This window comes from Carcharhinus amblyrhynchos, chromosome 29 (genome assembly GCF_965287045.1).
Source record: "Carcharhinus amblyrhynchos chromosome 29, sCarAmb.v2.hapA, whole genome shotgun sequence".
NCBI classification, from domain to species: Eukaryota; Metazoa; Chordata; class Chondrichthyes; order Carcharhiniformes; family Carcharhinidae; genus Carcharhinus; species Carcharhinus amblyrhynchos.
Genome location: NC_137352.1, coordinates 1392735 through 1419374, shown reverse-complemented (window position 1 = coordinate 1419374; position 26640 = coordinate 1392735). Strand labels below are relative to the sequence as shown.

At 49.5% G+C, this 26640-nt stretch overlaps 1 protein-coding gene across 4 annotated transcripts in view; it reads right to left on the bottom strand.

The window, feature by feature from the left end:
- usp2a (ubiquitin specific peptidase 2a) overlaps positions 1-26640 on the bottom strand; it is a 115315-nt gene that overhangs the window by 58744 nt on the left and 29931 nt on the right. For 3 of the 4 annotated variants that reach the window (XM_080214828.1, XM_080214826.1, XM_080214829.1), the window contains one exon: positions 10897-11645. In XM_080214828.1, the coding sequence (XP_080070954.1) occupies positions 10897-11604 (708 nt within the window). In that variant the 5' untranslated portion in view covers positions 11605-11645. Of the gene's footprint in view, positions 1-10896; positions 11646-16878; positions 16954-26640 lie in introns of those variants that run through there. The other variant, XM_080214827.1, reaches the window with a different exon arrangement.

The following is a 26640-nucleotide window of genomic DNA, read 5'->3' as shown; positions in this document are numbered from 1 at the left end:
TTGTGGCCTCACCAATGTCTTGCACAACTTCAACAAGACATCCCAACTCCTGTATTCAATGTTCTGACCAATGAAACCAAGCATGCTGAATGCCTTCTTCACCACTCTGTCCACCTGTGACTCCACTTTCAAGGAGCTATGAACCTGTACCCCTACATCTCTTTGTTCTATAACTCTGACCAACACCCTACCATTAACTGAGTAAGTCACGGGCGGCACAGTAGTTAGCACTGCTGCTTCACAGCTCCAGGGTCCTGGGTTCGATTCTCGGCTCGGGTCACTGTGTGTGGAGTTTTCACATTCTCCTTGTGTCTGCATGGGTTTCTTCTGGGTGCTTCGGTTTCCTCCCACAGTCCAAACATGTGCGGGTTAGGTTGATTGGCCATGCTAAGAAATTGTCCCTTAGTGTCCAGGGTAGTGGAGGTTAGAGGGATTAGTGGGTATAATATGTACGGATATGGGGATAGGGCCTGGGTGGGATTGTGTTCGGTGCAGACTTGATGGGCCGAAGGATCTCTTTCTGCACTGTAGGGTTCTGATTCTATGAAGTCCTGTCCTGGTTCAATCTACCAAAATGCATCAGCTCATATTTATCCAAATTAAACTCCAACTGCCATTCATCAGCCCACTGGCCCAATTGATCAAGATCCCATTGCAAAGCTAGATAACTTTCTTCACTGTTCACTATGCCACGAATCTTGGTGTCGTCTGCAAACTTACTAACCACGCCTCTTAAATTCTCATCAGAATCATTAATATAAATGATAAATAACAGTGGATCCAGCACCAATCCCTGAGGCACACAACTGGTCAGTCCTCCAGTTTGAAAAACAAGCCTCTACAACCACCCAGTCTTCTGTCATCAAGCCAATTTTGTATCCAATTGGCTATCTCATCCTGGATCCTGTGGGATTTAACCTTATGCAACAACCTACCATGACAAAAGGCCTTGCTAAATTTCATGTAGATAACATCAGCTGCAGTACCCTCATCGGCCTTCTTGGTTACCCCTTCAAAAAACTCAATCAAATTTGTGAGACATGATTTTCCTCTCACAAAGACATGCTGGTTGTCCCTAATCAGTCCTTGCATCTGTAGTTATGGTCTAACTAGAGTTTTGTACAGATTCAGTAGAATTATAGTCAGTGACAGGGCACTGGAGAAGAGAAAGTCTGAGTGGCAGCAAAACTAATATTTAATTTTTCTGACATTCCTAATCTCTGGTGCCCCCCTCCCCCCCATTCTCCCTCCTCCTCCCCCCACAGCTCAAGCGCAGTTTACAACTTCAACTGTTTTCTTCCAATTTAATTTTTCAACAATTTATCCAGGAAGATACAGCATAAGAGGACGTCTTTCATCCCCAGTGCTTACCAATACTTTGAAAGAGTCATTCACTCAATTATGTTCTCTGTGCTTTTCCCAAAGCCTGTAAGTATCTCTCCCTGCAAGTAGTTATTCCATTCTCTGAAGTTTCCACCACCCATTTTCAGGCAGTGCATTCCAGATCATAACTTGCTGTGTAAAAAGAATTCTCCTCATCTCTCCCTCTAGTTTTCTTTAATCAGAGAGTGATTGGGGTGTGGAATGCACAGCCTGTTGTGATAATGGAGTCGGACATTTTAGGAATTTTCATGCGATTATGCATAGGCACATGGAGCACTCCAGAATGATAGGGTGTGGGATAGCTTGATATTGGGTTCACACATAGCTCGGCACAACGGCGAGGACCGAAGAGCCTGTACTCTTCTATGTTCTAAGTTCCAGTTTTTTCTGCCCATTATGAGAAATCTGTGTCCTCTTGTTACTGCCCCTTCTGACACAATGAAAAATTTCTCCTTATTTACTAAATCATAATTTTTACCACCTTTATATTTAATCTTCTTTGCTTTGAGGATAACAATCCCCATTTTACTAACCTCTCTCTTATACCTGGTGGATCCCAGGGGTAAATCTCCACTGCACCCTCTCCATGGCCCTAAAATCCATTGCCCAAAATTGGAGAGAGGTTTTTTTTCACATTCCTCCACTAGCTGGCTGGTGAGGCCAATGTTCACTGCTCAAAGTGATGAGCCACCTCCCTGAATGCAACTGAAGCCATTTCAAGGGAAAGTTAAGAGCCAGCCACAATACCTTATGAAGTTAGGTTGAGGGAACTGGGTCTCTTTTCCCTGGAGAGACGAAGGTTGAGAGGCGACCTGATAGAGGTTTATAAAGTGTTGAGAGGAATAGATAGGGTGGATTCTCAGAGGCTATTTCCCCGGGTTGAAATGGTTGCTGCGAGAGGACACAGATTTAAGGTGCGGGGAGGAAAGTACAGAAGTGATGTTAGGGGTAAGTTTTTCACTCAGAGGGTGGTGAGTGAATGGAATCGGCTGCCGTCAGTGGTGGTGGAGGCGAACTCGCTGGGGTCTTTTAAAAGACTTCTGGATGAGTATATGGGGTTTTATGGGATTGGGGGTTATAGATAGGTGTTGATGTGATCGGCGCAACTTGTGGGCCGAAGGGCCTGTTTGTGCTGTAGTGTTCTATGTTCTATTACGGTGGCTCTGGAGTCACAAGTAGGCCAGACTGAGTAAGGATGGCAGATTTCCTTCCCTGAAGAGCATCGGTGAACCAGATGGTTTTTATAGCAGTCTGGAACTTCCAATGGTCCCCATTACAGTGATGTGGTTTAAATTTGGCATTTTTTAAATTCCCACTGAAAGTCAATGGACATTTTGCTGGCTCCCCAAAACTTTCCAGCTCACCTGTGACAGAGAACATCCTGGCCCAGATTTATTCAATAACTTGCATTTAAATTCACCAGTTGTTAAGAGAGAGGAAGAGAGGTTAATGTAGAGAGAGGGGCAGAGAGAGAGTTCAGAGTCAGCCTTTATTTGGATTCATGGCAGGAATGACAGTATTGTTCCCTTTCCTGCCTTTGTTCAGTGCGTTCTGTGGTAAACTGAGTTCTATGTCTGACAGTGAATGAAGAGAGAAGTGGAGTCTGCCCACTGGACAGTCTCCAGCTGAAAGCAGTCCAGACTGACAAGTCCTGGAAATCACAAGCTCACACAGCCAGGATCGACTGTGAAAACTGCAAAAGCAATACACCAAACCATCACTGGCAATATAAAGCAAATTTCAACTTTAGACCAGTCAGTTTCACTTTAGTGGTGGGGAAGCTTCTAGAAACAGTCATTCAGGATAGAATTAATAGTTAGCTCATATCAGCCAGCATGGATTTCTTGAGGAAAATTGTGTTTAGCTCGAGTTTAGCTGGAGTTTTGTGAAATAGTTACAGAGAAGGTCGATGAGGGTAATACTGTTGATGTGGTGTACCCAGACTTCCAAAAGGCACTTGATGCAGTGCCACATGGAATATTTGTGAGGAGAATTAAAGCTCATGGAGTAAAAGTGACAGTAGCAACATGGATACAAAATTGACTGAATCGTAGGAAGCAGAGTGGTGTTCCTCAGGAATCAGTGCTGGGACCTCTGCTGTTTGTAATATATATAAGTAATTTGGAGGAAAACGTAACTAGATTGATTAGTAAGTTTGTGGATGACACAAATGTTGGTGGAAATGTAGATAGCAATGACAACCGTCAGAGGATACAGCAGGATATAGATTGGTTGGAAATGATTGGTTTGACGGAGAGATAGCAAATGGAGTTTAATCTGGCCAAATGTGAGGTAATGCATTTTGGAAGATCTAATGTAGATAGGAAATATACAGTAAATGGCAGAACACTTAGAGTATTGACAGGCAGAGGGATCTAGGTGTACAGATACATAGAAAGTGGCAATACAGGTGGAGAAGGTACTTGAGAAGGCATACAGCATGCTTGCTTTCATTGGCTGGGGCAATGAGTTTAAAAACTGACAAGTCATTTTGCAGCTTTATAGAATCTTAGTTAGGCTGAACTTGGAATATAGTGTTCAATTCTGGTCGCCGCACTACCAGAAGGATGTGGAGGCTTTGGAGAGGGTACAGAAAAGATTTACCAGGATGTTGCCAGGTATGGAGGGCATTAGCTATGAAGAGAGGTTGGAGAAACTTGGAACGATGGAGGTTGAGGGGAGACCTGATAGAAGTCTACAAGATTATGAGGGACATGGACAGAGTGGATAGTCAGAAGCTTTTCCCCAGGGTGGAAGAGTCAATTACTGGGGGCACAGGTTTAAGGTGCAAGGGGCAAGATTTAAAGAAGATGTACGAGGCAAGTTTTTTTTTACTCAGAGAGGGGTGGGTGCCTGGAACCCGCTGCTGGTGGAAGCAGATATGATAGTGACTTTTAAGGGGCATCTTGACAAATACATGAATAGGATGGGAATGGAAGGATACGGTCCATGGAAGGTTTTAGTTCAGTTGGGCAGCATGGTCAGTGCAGGCTTGGAGGGCTGAAGGGCCTGTTCGTGTGCTGTAATTTGCTTTGTTCTTTGTTTACAGAGTAATGGTCAGTGGATATTTTGTAGACAGGAGGAAGGTTTGCAGTGAGGTCAATATTGGTACTCTTGCTTTTTCTGATATATCAGTGATCTAGACATTGGTGTGCAGGGGACTATTTCAAACTGTTGGGCCCTGCTATAACCTTGTAATGTCCCAGAAGTCAAACACACAACCCTTTCCACTCCCCTAATGAGAAACTGTGACTGCTTTAGATTGTTGGAGGCATGGCTGAGTGTTTAATTCATGCATGACTGTTACTGACAGGTGAGTGAGTGCCTGGAATGCAGAACAGTACAGACAGAAGCAAGTTAGATGAATGGCTGCTGGTCCCAGTGTCCAACGCAGCCAGACACTGTTTGTAAGTTTATTTATTTATTAGGCACAAATCAGGCTTACATTAACATTGCAATGAAGTTACTGTGAAATAACCCTGGTTACTCCTTACTTGGACTATCTGTGAATCGGTGTACAGTCTCTGTTTGTTAGTAGTAAGTCTTTATTACCTACTGTGACTATATTTTTTAAATTCATTTAATGGGATGTGGGTGTCGCTGACTAGGCCAGCATTTATTGCCCATCACTAATTACCTTCGAGAAGGTTGTGGTGAACTGCTTTCTTGAACCTCTGCAGTCCCTGAGATGTAGGGTGTTAGAGAGAGAGAGAGAGAGAGTTCTAGGATTTTGACTCAGTGACAGTGAAAGAATGGTGATTTATTTCCAAGTCAGGATGGTGAGTGACTTGGAGGGAAGCACTAGGTGGTGGTATTTCCAGGAATCTGCTGCTGTTGTCCTTTTAGAAGGTGGCCTTGGACTTGGAAGGCGCTGCCTAAGGAATCTTCTTCACAGCTGATTACCCCTGACCTGCCCTACTCCAATCGCTGAGGCACGGTGCTGTATAATTCTGACCTGCTGGGGCAATGGTACACTATCGTTAACTAATGGTGTGTCTGCTTCTCACACTGAATGGCTGCGGCAAGAAATTCTGAATCATTTGTTTGCTGGGCGTCCCAGCGAATAGCATCATGTTGTAGTCCAGGATGTTGCCACATCAAAAATGTGATTCTCGAGGTTGTTGTTGGTCTCAGAAAGATTTGTGGGTTAGGTTGATTGGCCATGCTAAATTGCCCCTTAGTGTCAGGGGGACTAGCTAGGATAAAAGCATGGGATTATGGGGATAGGGCCTGAGTGGGATTGTGGTCAGTACAGAGTCAATGGGCTGAATAGCCTCCTTCTACACTGTCGGATTCTATACCAAGCCTCAACAATCATCAATGATCTATCACTCAGTCAGAGAATCGTTAAGTACTGAGTTCACACGTCTGAAGCGGTTGTGTCTGATCGTGTAAGAGAGTGTTGAAACAGCAGGAGCCTGATTAGAAAGCACCAAACAGCAAACTTACCAATCACATATCCACAGCATACTCCTCTACAATGTTAACACTTGGACAGAAAATACCAAACAGTTTCCACCTTCATTGACTCAGACTTATCCTCAACATCTCTTGGCAGGACAAGGTCACCAACCCTGAGGTTCTGGAGCGTGCTAATTCCAGCGGCACGCACTCTCTACACAGCCAACAATGTCTGTTTTGGCTCAGCCACATTCGGCACGTGAGTGACGGCTGCATGGTGAACTGGCCACTGGGTCACAGCTTCCTGGACATTCATACACCTGAAAATCAGATGTGAAGATAGTGGACATTGACAGTGATAACTGGGACAGAGTCGCTGACAACTGTGAACCCGCGAATCGTGTAATTTGCCAGCCTACTGTCACCGTCAGCGTGGGGTGAGTCACACCAGATGATGCTTAACACAGAGTTACCATCATGGCAAAAACCAGTTTCACAGCAGATGGAAAACTATTGCTGTGAATGGCACCTTTGTAATTGACAATTGCATTCTGGAAATAGTTAGTGCAATTTACCTGAATGAGAGGTGGTTAGGAACAGTTAGGGACAGTTGGGGATGTTTAGGGGCAGTTAGGGATTATTAGGGGTGGTTAGGGGTGTTTAGGGATGGGTAGGGAAGTGAAGGGAAGGGTTGGGCGGTGAAAGATGGTTAGAGACGGTTAGGCCTTGCCAGCAACACTGGGGATGATTTCAGAAATAATAAGCAGCTGTGTTTTTTAAGTAGGCGGAACTGAAGCATCACAGCATTGGTCAGCAAGAAAACAGCACTGGGGTGAAGTTTATGGATGGGATCAGGAGATAGCTGTTTAGCCCAATAGAGATATGGTACAAAAAGGCTAATTTTTGAACTTGGATCTCCTTGTTAGTCAAATGGTCTGTTCCATCTTCCTTGTATTCCTCTGTGCTTAACTCCAACAAGATGCAAAGTGTCTCACTTGTCCCTCATATTTAGTAATCTGTCCAATTTTGTACCTCTTTGCATTTTATTTTTATAAAAATAAGCAGAGTTCCATAGATTGAACAAAGTTGTGATGAAGGTAGGAGGTTACAGCTTTGACCTGTTTCTGAGCTCTGTTTAAGTTTTTCGTTTATTTATTAGTGTAACAAGTAGGTTTGACAATGAAATTACTGTGAAAAATCCACTGCAGTCCTTTGATCAAATTGGTCGCCGCACCTGAGCAAAGATATTTTGGCCTTGGAGGGAGTGCAGAGGAGGTTTACTAGGCTGATACCGGAGTTGAGGGGGTTGAGCTATGAGGAGAGGCTGAATAAACTAGGCTTGTACTCGTTAGAGTTTAGAAGAATGAGGGGAGATCTCATTGAGACATATAAGATGATGAATGGGATGGATAGGATAGAGGTGGAGAGACTCTTCCCGCTCAGAAAGGACAGTAGGACTAGGGGGCACAGCCTCAAGATAAAGGGGGGGCGGTTTAGAACGGAGTTGAGGAGGAACTTCTTCACTCAAATGGTGGTGAATCTCTGGAATTCTCTGCCCGTTGAAGTGGTGGAGGCTGCCTCGCTAAATATTTTTAAGAAGCGGGTTGATGGGTTTTTGATAAGAGAGGGGATTAAGGGTTATGGGGAGAGGGCGGGAATGTGGAACTGAGCCACGACAGATCAGCCATGATCTTATTGAATGGCGGGGCAGGCTCGAAGGGCTAGATGGCCTACTCCTGCTCCTATTTCTTATGTTCTTATGATACAGAGTGTGTAAACAAAACTATATTGTACATATTGCACATTAAACATTTAACTCCATTCAGATCCACATTATCCAGTGGCATAGTGGTATTATCACTGGATTAGTAATTGGTCAAGTTGGGCTGAAGGGCCTGTTTCCATGCTGTAGACCTCCATTATTCAGAGACCCTTTGCAAACTGTAGGGAGCTGGTTACCAATCCCACCAAGGTGAAATCTGAATTTCATTAAAATTAGGAATTAAATGATGATCATAAAATCCAGATCCACTGCATGGATAGGTTGATAGTCAGAATCTTTCTATCAGGGCTGAAATGTTTAATGCTAGGGGGCACAAACTTAAGGCAAGAGGGGAAAGTTTAAAGGAGATGCAAGGGGCAAGTGTTTTTTTACAGAGTATTAGGTGTCTGGAACGCGCTGCCGGGGGTGGTGGTGGAGGCAGATACCATAGGGGTGTTTAAGGGGCTCTTAGATAAGCGCATGAATATGCAAGGAATAGTGGGATATGGACCAAGGGCAGGCAGAAGGAATTAGTTTAATTTGGCGTCATGTTCAGCACAACATTTTGGGCCGAAGGGCCTGTTCCTGTGCTCGACTGTTCTATGTTCCATGTGGTTGACTCCTAATTGCCCTCTGGAAAGGAAGGCAGTTCGAGACAATAAATTAATAATCTTTCCAATCCAATATTCATCAGATAGTGACATCAGGAATGGTTGAAAGCTCTAAAATATTTTAAGCATCAAACAGCACTTAGTACAGAGCTGAGTGCATTTTCATGCAGGCACTCACCTCGGAGTCAGAAAATCGTGGATCACGTTTCAGCACAAAGTTACAGACTCACATTCCAAAGCAGTACAGAGGGAGTGCCGCACTGTCAGAGGGTCAGTGCTGAGGGAGCGCCGCACTGTCAGGGCGTCAGTGCTGAGGGAGTGCCGCACTGTCAGAGGGTCAGTGCTGAGGGAGTGCCGCACTGTCAGAGGGTCAGTGCTGAGGGAGTGCCGCACTGTCAGAGGGTCAGTGCTGAGGGAGTGCCGCACTGTCAGAGGGTCAGTGCTGAGGGAGTGCCGCACTGTCAGAGGGTCAGTGCTGAGGGAGTGCCGCACTGTCAGAGGGTCAGTGCTGAGGGAGTGCCGCACTGTCAGAGGGTCAGTGCTGAGGGAGTGCCGCACTGTCAGAGGGTCAGTGCTGAGGGAGTGCCGCACTGTCAGAGGGTCAGTGCTGAGGGAGTGCCGCACTGTCAGAGGGTCAGTGCTGAGGGAGTGCCGCACTGTCAGAGGGTCAGTGCTGAGGGAGTGCCGCACTGTCAGAGGGTCAGTGCTGAGGGAGTGCCGCACTGTCAGAGGGTCAGTGCTGAGGGAGTGCCGCACTGTCAGAGGGTCAGTGCTGAGGGAGTGCCGCACTGTCAGAGGGTCAGTGCTGAGGGAGTGCCGCACTGTCAGAGGGTCAGTGCTGAGGGAGTGCCGCACTGTCAGAGGGTCAGTGCTGAGTTGTGAATCTGTGGAATTCCCTGCCCAGAGAAGCAGCTGAGGCTGCCTCGTTGAATGTTTTTAGGGCAAAGATAGATTTTTGAACAGTAAAGGAATTAAAGGTTATGGTAAGTGAGTGGGTAAGTGGAGCTGAGTCCACAAAAAGATCAGCCATGATCTTATTGAATGGCACAGCAGTCGTGAGGAGCCAGATGGCCAACTCCTGCTGCGAATGTGTGTTTTTACGTGCAATAGCAAAGCTGTCACCAGGACTGGAATCTGTGATCCCAAAACTGTCCTGTCATATCAGGAAAGGGAATCCCACTTCACACTGAACTGTTTAACGGTACCCCGGCACATCCATAGTGTGCACGAGTCACACCCCTCATGTCACCAGTTTATCTCCTAATCCCTGCTCATTTGGCACAGTGATTTACAGAATTTTATCTCTTCCCCTCCTGACAATGCTAACACCTTTTATTGATTCCTTGTAGTTGCACAGTGTGTAGTGATCTGGAAGGTGGTGGAAATAGCTTCAATAATAACTTCCAAAAAAGGATTGGATAATGATGGGGGAAATCTTGCAGGAAATAGAGAAAGAGTTGGGCAGTGGGATAGCTCTTCCACACCTTGAGTATTGTGTGCAGTTTTGCTTTCCTAGACTAAAGAAGGACATTCTTGCTATTGAGGGATTCCAGCGAACATTCATCAGACTAATTCCCGGAATAACAGGATTGATACATAAAGATAGACTGGATGAACTGGGCTTGTACTCACTGGAATATAGAAGAATGAGAAGGAATCTCATTGAAACATATAAAATCCTGATGGGACTGCACAGGCTAGATGTGGGAAGAACGTTCCCAATGTTGGGGAAGTCCAGAGCTAGGGGTCACAGTTTGAGAACAAGGGGTAAGCCATTCAGGACTGAGATGAGGAAGAACTTCTTCACTCAGTTGTGAACCTGTGGAATTCTCTACCGCAGAAAGCTGTTGGGATCAGTTCATTACATATGTTCAAGAGGGAGCTGGATGTGGCCCTTGTGGCTAAAGGGTACGGAGAGGAAGCGGAGTGGGATGCTGAAGGTGCACGATCAGCCATGATCATACTGAATGATGCTGTAGGCTCAAAGGGCCAATGGTCTCCTCCTGCACCTATTCTCAATGTTTCCAAAGAACAAAGAAAAGTACAGCACAGGAACAGGCCCTTTGGCCCTCCAAGCCTATGCTGATCATCATGCCCTGACTAAAGAAAAAAGCCTTCTGTCCTTACTTGGTCTGTATCCCTCCAGGAGGTAGTATACGTAAGCTGGGCTGATTGGCCTCCTTCTGTGTTGGAAGGCTTTGGCTGGACACCTGTGTCACGGTACCCATGGAAGGATATACTCGATGTGGATAGTAAATAGTAAAAGTCCATTTGATTGATACAGGAAATGAGAGGAATGTTCTCTTGCTGAGAGATTGGGTTGAACATGCTGGAGCTTCAGAGTGTCATCAGTGAAAAGTAAAATAATTCCTACAGTTAGAGGCTGATTCCCCCGGCTGGACTGTCCAAATCTAGGAGGCATAGTCTCAGGATAAAGTTTGGATCATTTAGGACTGAGGTGAGGAGAAATTTATTCACCCAAAACCTTCTCTATCCCCATGAGTTATGGACATTCCATTGTTGTCTGTATTAAATTGGATACAGAAGGATTGAAAGGACATGAGGAATAGTGTCGCAAGGTAAAATTGAGGTGCCTGAAATCTTACAGAATGGAAAATGGACTTGAGGGGCTGAATGGCTTTCTTCTGCTTCTATTGCATATGTCTTACATAATGTTTCATGATCACTTCAATCAGAAGCTTATCCTCATTATGACCTTCTCACTGAGTCCACACTTACCACCATGTCTCGAACAGGTGATCCACAGCTTCCACTACTGCTGCTCCTCTCCCAGGCTGGACTGTAACGGTCGGTGTTTTTAAACGAAGCTGTTATGGTCTCCTGTGTCATGCTGCGTGGTACACTGTAAGCACCAGAACCCTTGGCGCAATAACCATCAATGTTGTCACTCCTGCTGCTGCTTCTATAGGAGCCAGACTGCGGGTCAGTATCATGTCGGCTCAGTGAGGGGCTTTTCACTGAGTTTAACTGATATGTGTCCACCATGTGGAGGCTGAGCATGTCTCGGTTCAAGTCGGTCTGACTGATGGACTTCCTGCGGGTCAGTGATGAGCCAGATGTGTATGCTGAGTGCCCGCTACCCGTGCTGTAACCGTAGGTACCACAGTATCCACCACTTAGTCCGCTGGGAAAAGCCTTTAATGGAACACGGCTCAAGCTCTCACTGCGTCTGCTCAGCACCTCAGGACGAGGGAGTTGCCGACCACGGTCAAGATCCAGAGTGTATTTGTTCACCGGCCGGCCAGAGCTGGCATGGGGGATGTAGCTGCTGGCGTATCCCGTCTTGTAAAGCAGTTTGTCCTTGTCTGTGTAAGTGGAACCCAGGCTGTGGGTGTAGCTGTGGTACGAGTGGCCATAGTGTGGACTGGAGAGGGTGCTCGAATAGTTCCCAATTCGCTTAGCGCTGGATGAGGAAACCCGGGACATGTCAACCTCAGCCTCACACAGTCGGCTGCGCCTGGCATTTACTGAGGACAAAAGAAATACACGTTAGATTTCTAGTTTACAGTTACGCCCCACTCCACCCCTTCCACTTCACTCGCTCCTTTCCCATGGGCAGTGACCCCCAGGCTTGGGTACCGTTCTCCAGACAAATCCCATCTGCCCAGATCCAGACTGGAATCAGCACTGGACCTTTCCTGCTGGGCAGGGGTTTAACATTTGCTAACTAGCTCTTTACCATTCAGCACACTGTCAGGATCATGTGAGTGGTGGAGGATTCTACACTCCCTGTGACGGTTCACTGGTCTCTATTTCTATGTTCACCATCTGATGCCACATTCGAAATGTTGCAACTGTTTGAGAACGAATGTGCACGCTCCAAACCAACCTCACTACTCTCCCATGACACGAAACCACAGAACACTAGTATCAGCTTCTGTCCAGCTATTTCACCTTCTTATCCAATTAATGTGACTGCAATTTATAAACAAAGCATTCAAAACCTGTGCAACGAGACTTATATCCCACCTATAGGCAAACACTTTGCAGGATAATATGTAAACTTGCCCAATTTACCATGTCTTACTCGGTCAGGCCAGTCAGTGAGCCGAGTGTGTGCTTCTGGTGAGAGGTCACATGGATAATATCAGCTCATTTCACTTTAGCTGTCGTGGAAAACCTCATTTTTGCTTTTAGAACATAGAACATAGAACACTACAGCGCAGAACAGGCCCTTCAGCCCACGATGTTGCGCCGACCAGTTAAAAAACAATGACCCACTAACCTAAACCAATCCCTTTTCGTCCATAAACCTATCCACGGATCTCTTAAACACCCCCAAACTAGGCGCATTTACAACTGCAGCAGGCAGGGCATTCCAGTCCCTCACCACCCTTTTGTTTAACCTCCAAGCAGCACTGCATTCCCATAGCACCTTTCCCAGGACTCGCAAAGAGATTTACAGCCAGTGAAGTGTTCTGATAAATGCCACTTCCCAAGTAGGAAACATGGCAGAAATCTGTGCACAGCAAGATCCCAAAAAGATAAATGAGACAATCGTCATACAATCTGATTCAACTGGGATATTAGCCAGAGGACAGGGAGAACATTCACACAATCCTGGGATCTTACACTCATCTGAAAGACAAGTGCAAGCATGATTACAGATTTGATCTGAAAAACAACATCACCAACACTGCAGCACTCCCTCAGCACTGACCCTCTGACGGTGCGGCGCTCCCTCAGCACTGACCCTCTGACGGTGCGGCGCTCCCTCAGCACTGACCCTCTGACAGTGCGGCACTCCCTCAGCACTGACCCTCTGACAGTGCGGCACTCCCTCAGCACTGACCCTCTGACAGTGCGGCACTCCCTCAGCACTGACCCTCTGACAGTGCGGCACTCCCTCAGCACTGACCCTCTGACAGTGCGGCACTCCCTCAGCACTGACCCTCTGACAGTGCGGCACTCCCTCAGCACTGACCCTCTGACAGTGCGGCACTCCCTCAGCACTGACCCTCTGACAGTGCGGCACTCCCTCAGCACTGACCCTCTGACAGTGCGGCACTCCCTCAGCACTGACCCTCTGACAGTGCGGCCCCACCCCCCCAGCACTGCAGTTAAATTAAGAGCTTGGATTATATGTTCTTGTTTCTGGAATGGAATCGGTTTTCAATGACTGACAGTCCTATTTTGAGAGGAAAGTCGGCAGAGAGGGAATAAAGGATTTCTGACTTGGGCAGTGTTTCTGCTTCACGGACGCACAATAGAATAGACAGGTCTGGGAATTGCGTTTCAAACTGAACGCACAGAATGGGTATGTGGAAAACCTGAGCTCGAGTTTCAATACTGACAGATTCCTTGGCACCAACTAGCGGCTGAATTTCAGACAGAAGGTGCCACCCTGTGTTAGATTATTGCACTGACTCTGTTTTCACAATCATCATGTTTCTGCTCCATGCCCTCATACTGGAACTTCCAAACCCTCTGCGCTACTATCAGCCCTATCTCAGTGACATTGGAGGAGAGAGGGCGAGAGAGCCGAGTGAGGTGATAATACTTGCTTTGGGACTTCAAGCAGGAAGGTTTGATGCAACACAATGGATTTGTCAATGTTATTTCCTCCAGCGAATCCCTGTGCACCAGCCCAATCCCACAGAGGAACATTTCTCCTGTGTTGCCAATAGACTAAAACATGAAAGGTAAACAGGCACAAATCCGCCCTCTTCAGCAGCAAATACTCTGGGGCACGATAGAAAATCATACTGGCACAGTGAGGTGATATGAATGCAAGTTATCACAGTGTCAAGGGAGACTTACTCTGTATCTAACCCCGTGCTGTACCTGTCCTGGAGGGTTTGATGGGAACAGTGTAGAGGGAGCTTTACTCTGTATTTCACCCTGTGCTGTACCTGTCCTGGGAGTGTTTGATGGGGGGACAGTGTAGACAGGGAGCTTTACTCTGTATCTCACCCTGTGCTGTACCTGTCCTGGGAGTGTTTAATGATGTGGAGATGCCAGTGTTGGACTGGGGTAAACACACTAAGAAGTCTTCCAACACCAGGTTAAAGTCCAACAGGTTTATTTGGTAGCAAACACCACTAGCTTTCGGGGCTCTGCCCCTTCGTCAGGTGTACCTCACTCCCCACTCACCTGACGAAAGGGCAGAGCCCTGAAAGCTAGTGGTGTTTGCTACCAAATAAACCTGTTGGACTTTAACCTGGTGTTGTGAGACTTCTTGGAGTGTTTGATGGGGGACAGCGCAGAGGGAGCTTTACTCTGTATCTAACCCCGTGCTGTACCTGTCCTGGGAGTGTTTGATGGGGGGACAGTGTAGAGGGAGCTTTACTCTGTATCTAACGCCGTGCTGTACCTGTCCTGGGGGTGTTTGATGGGGGACAGTGTAGAGGGAGCTTTACTCTGTATCTAACCCCGTGCTGTACCTGTCCTGGGGGTGTTTGATGGGGGACAGTGTAGAGGGAGCTTTACTCTGTATCTAACCCTGTGCTGTACCTGTCCTGGGAGTGTTTGATGGGGGGACAGTGTAGAGGGAGCTTTACTCTGTATCTAACCCCGTGCTGTACCTGTCCTGGGAGTGTTTGATGGGGGACAACGCAGAGGGAGCTTTACTCTGTAACTAACCCCGTGCTGTACCTGTCCTGGGGGTGTTTGATGGGGGACAGTGTAGAGGGAGCTTTACTCTGTATCTAACCCCGTGCTGTACCTGTCCTGGGAGTGTTTGATGGGGGGTACAGTGTAGAGGGAGCTTTACTCTGTATCTAACCCCGTGCTGTACCTGTCCTGGGAGTGTTTGATGGGGGACAGTGTAGAGGGAGCTTTACTCTGTATCTAACCCCGTGCTGTATCTGTCCTGGGAGTGTTTGATGGGGACAGTGTAGAGAGAGCTTTACTCTGTATCTAACCCCGTGCTGTACCTGTCCTGGGAGTGTTTGATGGGGGGTACAGTGTAGAGGGAGCTTTACTCTGTATCTAACCCCGTGCTGTACCTGTCCTGTGTGTGAATTTGTTCCATTCCCGAACACTGACATCTTAGTGATGAATACAAATATAGAACATAAATAGAATCATAGAAAAACTACAGTACAAACAGGCCCTTCGGCCCACAAGTTGCGCCGATCATATCCCTACCACTAGGCTTACCTATAACCCTCAATTCTATTAAGTCCCATGTTCTCATCCAGAAGTCTCTTAAAGGACCCTATCGAATTTGCCTCTACCACCAGCGACAGCAGCCGATTCCACGCACCCACTATCCTTTGAGTGAAAAACTTACCCCTGATATCTCCTCTGTACCTACTCCCCGCACCTTAAACCTGCGTCCTCTCATAGCAACCATTCCAGCCCTGGGAAAAAGCCTCTGAGAATCCACCTGATCTACACCTCTCAACATCTTATACACTCCTATCAGGTCACCTCTTATTCTTCGTCTCTCCAAGGAGAAAAGACCGAGCTCCCTCAACCTATCCTCATAAGGCATGCCACCCAATCCAGGCAACATCCTTGTAAATCTCCTCTGCACCCTTTCAATAGCTTCCACATCTCTCCTGCGATGAGGCGACCAGAACTGAGCACAGTACTCCAAGAGAGGTCTGACCAGGGTCTTATAAAGCTGCAATATTATCTGCTGACTCCTAACCTCAATTCCTCGATTAATGAAGGCCAGTACACCATATGCCTTCTTAACCACATCCTCCACCTGCAAGGCCGATTTAAGAGTCCTATGGACCTGGACCCCAAGGTCCTTCTGATCGTCTACACTGCTAAGAATCTTACCCTTGATATTATAGTCTTTCATCCTGTTGGTCCTGCCAAAATGGACCACTACACATTTATCCACATTGAAGTCCATCTGCCACTTCTCCGCCCAGTCTTGCATCCTATCAACGTCATGCTGCAACTTCTGACATCCTTCCAAACGATCCACAACACCTCCAACCTTTGTGTCATCGGCAAACTTACCGACCCATCCCTCCACTTCCTCATCTAGGTCATTTATGAAAATTATAAACAGCAAGGGTCCTAGAACAGATCCCTGGGGCACTCCACTGGTGACCGACCTCCATGCAGAAAAAGACCCATCCACAACCACTCTCTGCCTTCTGCGGGCAAGATGTGGATGTGCCGGCGTTGGACTGGGGTAAACACAGTAAAAAGTCTGACAACGCCAGGTTTACTATCAAATACATCGGTTGGACTAAAACCTGGTGTTGTCAGACTTTTTACTGTGTTCTGCAGGCAAGCCAGTCCTGGATCCACAAGGCAACAGCCCCTTGGGTCCCATGTCCTCTCATTTTGTCCAGAAGTCTTGCATGGGAGACCTTATCGAACGCCTTGCAGAAATCCATATAAGTCACATCTACCACTCTTCCTTCGTCAATGTATTTAGTCACATTTTCAAAGAACTCAACCAGGCTCGTAAGGCACGATCTGCCTTTGACAAAGCTGTGCTGACTACTATTGATCATACTAAACTTCTCTAAATGTTCATAAATCCTGTCCCTCAGAATCTTCTCCATCAACTTACCAACCACTGAGGTTAGACTCACCGGTTGGTAATTCCCTGGGCTATCCCTGTTCCCTTATAATAAATATCATTCACAATGTGGTGCAGGAAGCAGATTTTCTGACACTAACACCAAACTCTTGAAAAGTGGGACTGAGCAGTGAAACACAGAAAGGGAGCTGAGAGTAGAGGAAGGAAAACAATCCAAACAAAAGGCAAACAAAACCATAACCTACTTCCATTCCTCACTATTCTGGTCTTGATTTCAGGCAACTTGCTTGTTATTCCCCACATTACTGAGCAGTGTCCTCTCTTCACTATGGAAACTGCTTTGATTACTCTTTACCCAGACTACACTGCGAATCAACCCAACACGGAAATCAGACAGAGAGAGAGAGAGAGAAGTTCAGGCAGGTCCGGGCTTGTTCCCAACTGAACTTCCACACACACACACACACACACACGCAGAGAGAGACCACAGGGACACACACACACACACACACACACACACACAAAGACACACACGCAGAGAGAGACCACAGGGACACACACACACACACACACACACAAAGACACACACGCAGAGAGAGACCACAGGGAGACACACACACACACACACAAAGACACACACGCAGAGAGAGACCACAGGGACACACACACACACACACACACACACACAGAGACACACACGCAGAGAGAGACCACAGGGAGACACACACACACACACACACACACACACACAGAGACACACACGCAGAGAGAGACCACAGGGACACACACACACACACACACACACACACAAAGACACACACGCAGAGAGAGACCACAGGGACACACACACACACACTCACACACACACAAAGACACACACGCAGAGAGAGACCACAGGGACACACACACACACACACACACACACAGAGACACACACGCAGAGAGAGACCACAGGGAGACACACACACACACACACAAAGACACACACGCAGAGAGAGACCACAGGGACACACACACACACACACACACACACAGAGACCACAGGGACACACGCACACATGCACAAAACACAGACACACACACGGAGTGAGAGTATGAGTAAATCTGGAGGGGGTGTGAGCGGGAGCGAGCTGGCGGGGCGAGCAGGGGTGAGCGGGGGCGAGCGGAGTGGGGGCGAGCCGGCGGGGCGAGCAGGGGTGAGCGGGGGCGAGCGGAGTGGGGGCGAGCCGGCGGGGCGAGCTGAGCGGGGGCGAGCCAGCGGGGCGAGCGGAGTGGGGGGCGAGCCGGCGGGGCGAGCTGAGTGGGGGCGAGCCGGCGGGGCGAGCAGAGTGGGGGCGAGCCGGCGGGGCGAGCTGAGTGGGGGCGAGCCGGCGGGGCGAGCGGAGTGGGGGGCGAGCCGGCGGGGCGAGCGGAGTGGGGGCGAGCCGGCGGGGTGAGCTGAGTGGGGGGCGAGCCGGTGGGGTGAGCGGAGTGGGGGCGAGCTGAGCGGGGGCGAGCTGAGCTGGGGCGAGCTGGCGGGGGCGAGCCGAGTGGGGGCGAGCTGGCGGGGCGAGCTGAGCTGGGGCGAGCTGAGCTGGGGCGAGCCGGCGGGGCGAGCCGAGCTGGGGCGAGCCGAGCTGGGGCGAGCGGAGTGGGGGCGAGCCGAGCTGGGGCGAGCCGAGCGGGGGGCGAGCTGAATGGGGGCGAGCCGAGCGGGGGCGAGCTGAATGGGGGCGAGCCGAGCTGGGGCGAGCTGGCGGGGGGCGAGCCGAGCGGGGGCGAGCCGAGCGGGGGCGAGCTGGCGGGGGGCGAGCTGAGCGGGGGCGAGCTGAGCGGGGGCGAGCTGGCGGGGGGGGCGAGCTGAATGGGGGCGAACCGAGCGGGGGCGAGCCGAGCGGGGGCGAGCCGAGCGGGAGCTGGCGGGGTGAGTGGGGGCGAGCCGAGCGTCCAAAGATGTGTAGGTTAGGCGGATTGACTTTGCTAATTTGCCCCTTAATGTCTCGAAACGTGTAGATTAAATGAATTAGGCAGGGTAAAATATGCAGTGTTACAGGGGGAAGAGAGTCAGTGCAGATCCAATGGGCCGAATGGGCTTCTTCTGCCCTGTGGGGATTCCATGATGATATCTGAAATAAATAAGGGCCCAGCGAGCGAAAAGCCAAAGGTGGAACAATTAAAAATGATTGGTGTGAATGAGGCTGCAGCCTGAGGGTTCTGAAGTTTTTCCTGACTGTGGGAAAGACTGGGAAGAGTGAGGTCATGGAAAGGTTGGAAAGCAGAGTTTTTAAATTGATGGGAATTAACTTGTGTTTCAGGAGCTGTGCAGCAGCTTTAGCAATCCCATGACAACCTAAAGTAGGTCAGTAATGGCACGTGCCATCTCACTATCGCTAGCGAAACTCAATCCTCTCTCTGCTGCCCTGTATTCACCAGCAGCAAGAAAACAGCTGGCTGTAAGCAGAGCCCAGGCCAAGGGGAATGTTAAACTGCTGCTTACTCCTTTCAAAATAAACAAAAGATTTTTCCTCTTTATAAGCAACACTGCCCAACAGATTATTAAATCCAAATATGTTCTTTTTCTCCAACATCCCTCAATACTTTTCCCTGAGGCACTATGTACAGAACATCTCCTCCTCAGGAGAGGGGATGCTGCTCTGTTGGAGATAAAGCACTGAGGGAATCTAACACTAATCTGGAGCAATACTGGGAGATTTCTGCACTGCTCACAGTGCAGTACTGAGGGAGTGCTTTCAGGTTTGTTGTTGTGTCCTGGCTAATATTTTATATCTCAACACCTTGTAAACAGACGGTCAAATCACCAAAGTAACGGCCCACATTGCTGTTACTTTGTGCAAATTGTCTACCGCCTTTCCTACTGCAACAGGGCCTTCACTGACTGAAAACACCTCGAGATGTTCTGAGATGGTTAAAGGCAGTTATAAATACAAGTCTTTCTTTTTTATCCTTTGTATTTGACAGCAATAGTGCAAGAAATCACCACAGCAAATCAATAGTGAGAGAGAGAAAATATTCAAGTGAATGTGTGAAATGAGCTGAAGAATTAGGATTTATCAATCTGATTGCAAACCAGTCCAAGCTGGATGCATTTTAAGTATTGCTCTGCCTTTCCGGGGAATATTTTGGTGCTTTTCTTCCCAGCTGCACAAGAACCCCTAAGAGTCAGGAACAGGAGTGGGCCATTCAGCCCATCGAGTCTGCTACACCATGCTAATACGATCATGCCTGATCCGATTGTGGTCTCAATTCCATTTTCCTATCTGACCCCCATAACCCTTGGTCTAACTCAGCCTTAAATGTTCAATGATTCAATTCTCCGCTGCTCTCTGGTCTCAGGCAATTTCAAACACTAACCCATTCTCAGAGAAAAAAATCCTCTCACCTCAATCTTAAATAGGAGACCCTTATTTTTTAAAACTGTGATCCCTCTCAACAAGGGAAAACATCCTCTCAGCATCCGCCCCCCCCCCCACTCCATATCTCCTCAGGATCTGTGTTTCAATAAGACCTAATTCTTCTAAACGCCAGTGGGTACAGGTCCAGCCTATCCAACCTTTCCTCGTAGGATAGCAAATTCAATCATAGGAATCAGTAAACCTTCTTCTCTGAACTGCTTCAAATGCAATCATATCTTTTCTAAAGTAAGGAGATCAAAACTGTATTCTCTCAGGATTACCTGAGTGCTGGAGGTCAGGCACTCAAAGTTGCTTTGCCCAGACAGGCCAGCCTGTTGCCTGCCTATATTTCGGTTCCAAAGCACCAGTATGTGCAGCATAACTTTGTGCCCACTTACATTCAGCCTTTCCCTGTGGGGCCATACCTAAGACTGGGAATCATAGAATCCCTACAGTACAGAAGGGGGCCATTCGGCCCATCAAGTCTGTACCGACCACAATCCCACCCAGGCCCTATTCCCGTAACACCACACATTTACCCTGCTAATCCCCTGACACTAGAGTCAATTTTAGCATGGCCAATTAATCCACCTAACCTGCACATCTTTGCATTTGGGAGGAATCCAGAGCGCCTGAGGAAACTCTCGCAGATTCCACGCAGACACGGGGAGAACACACAGACTCCAGGCAGACATAGGAGAACACGCAGGCATAGAAGAGCACACAGACAGCACGCAGACACGGGGAGAGCACACAGACACGGGGAGAGCACGCAGACTCCACGCAGACACGGGGAGAGCACGCAGACACGGGGAGAGCACGCAGACTCCACGCAGACACGGGGAGAGCACGCAGACACGGGGAGAGCACGCAGACTCCACACAGACACGGGGAGAGCACGCAGACTCCACGCAGACACGGGGAGAGCACGCAGACTCCACGCAGACACGGGGAGAACACGCAGACTCCACGCAGACACGGGGAGAGCACGCAGACTCCACGCAGACACGGGGAGAGCACGCAGACTCCACACAGACACGGGGAGAGCACGCAGACTCCACACAGACACGGGGAGAGCACGCAGACTCCACACAGACACGGGGAGAGCACGCAGACTCCACACAGACACGGGGAGAGCACGCAGACACGGGGAGAACACGCAGACTCCACACAGACACGGGGAGAGCACGCAGACTCCACACAGACACGGGGAGAGCACGCAGACACGGGGAGAACACGCAGACTCCACACAGACACGGGGAGAACACGCAGACTCCACGCAGGCAGTGACCCGAGGCTGGGATCGAACCCGGGTCCCTGGCACAGAGAGACGGCAGAGCGAACCCCTGAGTCGCCCCAATGGTAATGGTGCCCCACAGTCTTGGCTTGCCCACGGCTAAAGCAGGCGGCTGTGTGCCCGCTCCATTTCTAACCTTGCCTTCCCGGTGTGTCGGTGCCTCCAGGAGACGGCCCTTTCCCAGCTTTAAGCTGCAGAGTTTTGCTTCCAGCCTGAGCAGGCCCTGTAACCGTGGAAACCAGGCTGCTGCAGGAGGCAGAAAGCTGGAATCCCGGCCAAAAACCTGCCGCTCTCCCAGGAGAAAACTCTCTCAGCCGGGAATTCCTGAGGGACACAACCCAGCCGGGAATTCCCTGGGTCACCGAGGGGTCAGCAGGCCTCAAACTCTTCACAACTGAAAATACAACAAAAGCCAAAGGTAGAAAATAAATCGCCATCGCCACAGGCAAGGAGCGGGGGGAGAAAATCCCCGATATAAACGTCAAGCCCAGAGATAGAACAGAAACGGGGGGTAGGGGATGTGTAGACGGATAGATAGAGGGAGGAGGATAGAGAGTGGGATTGAAAGGGGAATAGACGGGGAGGACAAAGAGGGCAAAGGAGAATGGGAGACTGAGAGAGAGGGAAAATGGCAGAGGGAGAAAAGGAGGGTAAAGATAGACGGATGGAGATATGCAGAGGTGGAGAGGGGCCGATAGAGAGGAAGAGACACGGACTGGGGGGAAAGGGAGCTGATTTATCATTTTCAGCTTCCAGAAATCCAAAACCCTCCAGAAAAAACGGGGAAAAAATACACAATGTGATTTATTTTATCTAGTATTTTTATGGAGAAGTTTTGGCATACTGGTATTGTACTGAGCTAATAACCCAGAGAGCCAGAGTAATGCTCTGGGATTCATGTTTAAATCCCACCATGGCAGATGGTGAAATTTGAGTTCAATAAAAGTCTGGAAGGCGAATGATGACAATGAAACAAATATCGACTGTCTCCAAAATGCATCTGGTTCAGTAATATCCTTTAGGGAAGAAAATCAGTCTTCCTTACCCGGTCTGGCCTACATGTGACTGCAGACCCACAGTGACACATTGCCCTCTCAAAGACAGTGACAGACCCGTCCCCACCAGTACTCTACCCCAGTGTTATACAGCGACAGACCCGTCCCCACCAGTACTGTACCCCAGTGTTACACAGTGACAGACCCGTCCCCACCAGTACTGTACCCCAGTGTTATACAGTGACAGACCCATCCCCATCAGTACTGTACCCCAGTGTTATACAGTGACAGACCCATCCCCATCAGTACTGTACCCCAGTGTTATACAGTGACAGACCCATCCCATCAGTACTGTACCCCAGTGTTACAGAGTGACAGACCCATCCCATCAGTACTGTACCCCAGTGTTACACAGTGACAGACCCATCCCATCAGTACTGTACCCCAGTGTTACACAGTGACAGACCCGTCCCCACCAGTACTGTACCCCAGTGTTATACAGTGACAGACCCGTCCCCACCAGTACTGTACCCCAGTGTTATACAGCGACAGACCCATCCCCATCAGTACTGTACCCCAGTGTTACACAGTGACAGACCCATCCCCACCAGTACTGTGCCCCAGTGTTACACAGTGACAGACCCATCCCCATCAGTACTGTACCCCAGTGTTATACAGTGACAGACCCATCCCCACCAGTACTGTACCCCAGTGTTATACAGTGACAGACCCGTCCCCACCAGTACTGTGCCCCAGCGTTACACAGTGACAGACCCATCCCCATCAGTACTGTACCCCAGTGTTATACAGTGACAGACCCATCCCCACCAGTACTGTACCCCAGTGTTACACAGTGACAGACCCATCCCCACCAGTACTGTGCCCCAGTGTTACACAGTGACAGACCCATCCCCATCAGTACTGTACCCCAGTGTTATACAGTGACAGACCCATCCCCACCAGTACTGTACCCCAGTGTTATACAGTGACAGACCCGTCCCCACCAGTACTGTACCCCAGTGTTATACAGCGACAGACCCATCCCCATCAGTACTGTACCCCAGTGTTACACAGTGACAGACCCATCCCCACCAGTACTGTGCCCCAGTGTTACACAGTGACAGACCCATCCCCATCAGTACTGTACCCCAGTGTTATACAGTGACAGACCCATCCCCACCAGTACTGTACCCCAGTGTTATACAGCGACAGACCCATCCCCATCAGTACTGTACCCCAGTGTTACACAGTGACAGACCCATCCCCACCAGTACTGTACCCCAGTGTTACACAGTGACAGACCAGTCCCCACCAGTACTGTACCCCAGTGTTATACAGTGACAGACCTGTCCCCACCAGTACTGTACCCCAGTGTTACACAGTGACAGACCAGTCCCCACCAGTACTGTACCCCAGTGTTACACAGTGACAGACCCATCCCCACCAGTACTGTACCCCAGTGTTATACAGTGACAGACCCATCCCATCAGTACTGTACCCCAGTGTTATACAGCGACAGACCCATCCCCACCAGTACTGTACCCCAGTGTTATACAGCGACAGACCCATCCCCACCAGTACTGTACCCCAGTGTTATACAGCGACAGACCCATCCCCATCAGTACTGTACCCCACTGTTACACAGTGACAGACCCATCCCATCAGTACTGTACCCCAGTGTTACACAGTACAGACCCGTCCCCATCAGTACTGTACCCCAGTGTTACACAGTGACAGACCCGTCCCCACCAGTACTGTACCCCAGTGTTATACAGTGACAGACCCATCCCCACCAGTACTGTACCCCAGTGTTACACAGTACAGACCCGTCCCCATCAGTACTGTACCCCAGTGTTATACAGTGACAGACCCATCCCCACCAGTACTGTACCCCAGTGTTACACAGTGACAGACCCATCCCCATCAGTACTGTACCCCAGTGTTACACAGTGACAGACCCATCCCCACCAGTACTGTACCCCAGTGTTACACAGTGACAGACCCATCCCCACCAGTACTGTACCCCAGTGTTACACAGTGACAGACCAGTCCCCACCAGTACTGTACCCCAGTGTTACACAGTGACAGACCTGTCCCCACCAGTACTGTACCCCAGTGTTACACAGTGACAGACCAGTCCCCACCAGTACTGTACCCCAGTGTTACACAGTGACAGACCCATCCCCACCAGTACTGTACCCCAGTGTTATACAGTGACAGACCCATCCCATCAGTACTGTACCCCAGTGTTATACAGCGACAGACCCATCCCCACCAGCACTGTACCCCAGTGTTATACAGCGACAGACCCATCCCCACCAGTACTGTACCCCAGTGTTATACAGCGACAGACCCATCCCCATCAGTACTGTACCCCACTGTTACACAGTGACAGACCCATCCCATCAGTACTGTACCCCAGTGTTACACAGTACAGACCCGTCCCCACCAGTACTGTACCCCAGTGTTATACAGTGACAGACCCATCCCCACCAGTACTGTACCCCAGTGTTACACAGTACAGACCCGTCCCCATCAGTACTGTACCCCAGTGTTATACAGTGACAGACCCATCCCCACCAGTACTGTACCCCAGTGTTACACAGTGACAGACCCATCCCCATCAGTACTGTACCCCAGTGTTACACAGTGACAGACCCGTCCCCACCAGTACTGTACCCCAGTGTTATACAGTGACAGACCCATCCCCACCAGTACTGTACCCCAGTGTTACACAGTGACAGACCCATCCCCATCAGTACTGTACCCCAGTGTTACACAGTGACAGACCCATCCCCACCAGTACTGTACCCCAGTGTTATACAGTGACAGACCCATCCCCACCAGTACTGTACCCCAGTGTTACACAGTGACAGACCCATCCCCATCAGTACTGTACCCCAGTGTTACACAGCGACAGACCCGTCCCCACCAGTACTGTGCCCCAGTGTTACACAGTGACAGACCCGTCCCCACCAGTACTGTACCCCAGTGTTACACAGTGACAGTCCCATCCCCACCAGTACTGTACCCGAGTGTTACACAGTGACAGACCCATCCCCACCAGTACTGTACCCCAGTGTTACACAGTGACAGACCCGTCCCCACCAGTACTGTACCCCAGTGTTACACAGCGACAGACCCGTCCCCACCAGTACTGTACCCCAGTGTTACACAGCGGCAGACCCGTCCCCTCCAGTACTGTGCCCCAGTGTTACACAGCGACAGACCCGTCCCCACCAGTACTGTACCCCAGTGTTACACAGCGACAGACCCGTCCCCACCAGTACTGTGCCCCAGTGTTACACAGCGACAGACCCGTCCCCACCAGTACTGTACCCCAGTGTTACACAGCGACAGACCCGTCCCCACCAGTACTGTACCCCAGTGTTACACAGCGACAGACCCGTCCCCTCCAGTACTGTACCCCAGTGTTACACAGCGACAGACCCGTCCCCACCAGTACTGTACCCCAGTGTTACACAGCGACAGACCCGTCCCCACCAGTACTGTGCCCCAGTGTTACACAGCGACAGACCCGTCCCCACCAGTACTGTACCCCAGTGTTATACAGCGACAGACCCGTCCCCACCAGTACTGTACCCCAGTGTTATACAGCGACAGACCCATCCCCATCAGTACTGTACCCCAGTGTTACACAGTGACAGACCCATCCCCATCAGTACTGTACCCCAGTGTTATACAGGGACAGACCCGTCCCCACCAGTACTGTACCCCAGTGTTACACAGTGACAGACCAGTCCCCACCAGTACTGTACCCCAGTGTTACACAGTGACAGACCCATCCCCACCAGTACTGTACCCCAGTGTTATACAGTGACAGACCCATCCCATCAGTACTGTACCCCAGTGTTATACAGCGACAGACCCATCCCCACCAGTACTGTACCCCAGTGTTATACAGCGACAGACCCATCCCCACCAGTACTGTACCCCAGTGTTATACAGCGACAGACCCATCCCCATCAGTACTGTACCCCACTGTTACACAGTGACAGCCCCATCCCATCAGTACTGTACCCCAGTGTTACACAGTACAGACCCGTCCCCATCAGTACTGTACCCCAGTGTTACACAGTACAGACCCGTCCCCACCAGTACTGTACCCCAGTGTTATACAGTGACAGACCCATCCCCACCAGTACTGTACCCCAGTGTTACACAGTACAGACCTGTCCCCATCAGTACTGTACCCCAGTGTTATACAGTGACAGACCCATCCCCACCAGTACTGTACCCCAGTGTTACACAGTGACAGACCCATCCCCATCAGTACTGTACCCCAGTGTTACACAGTGACAG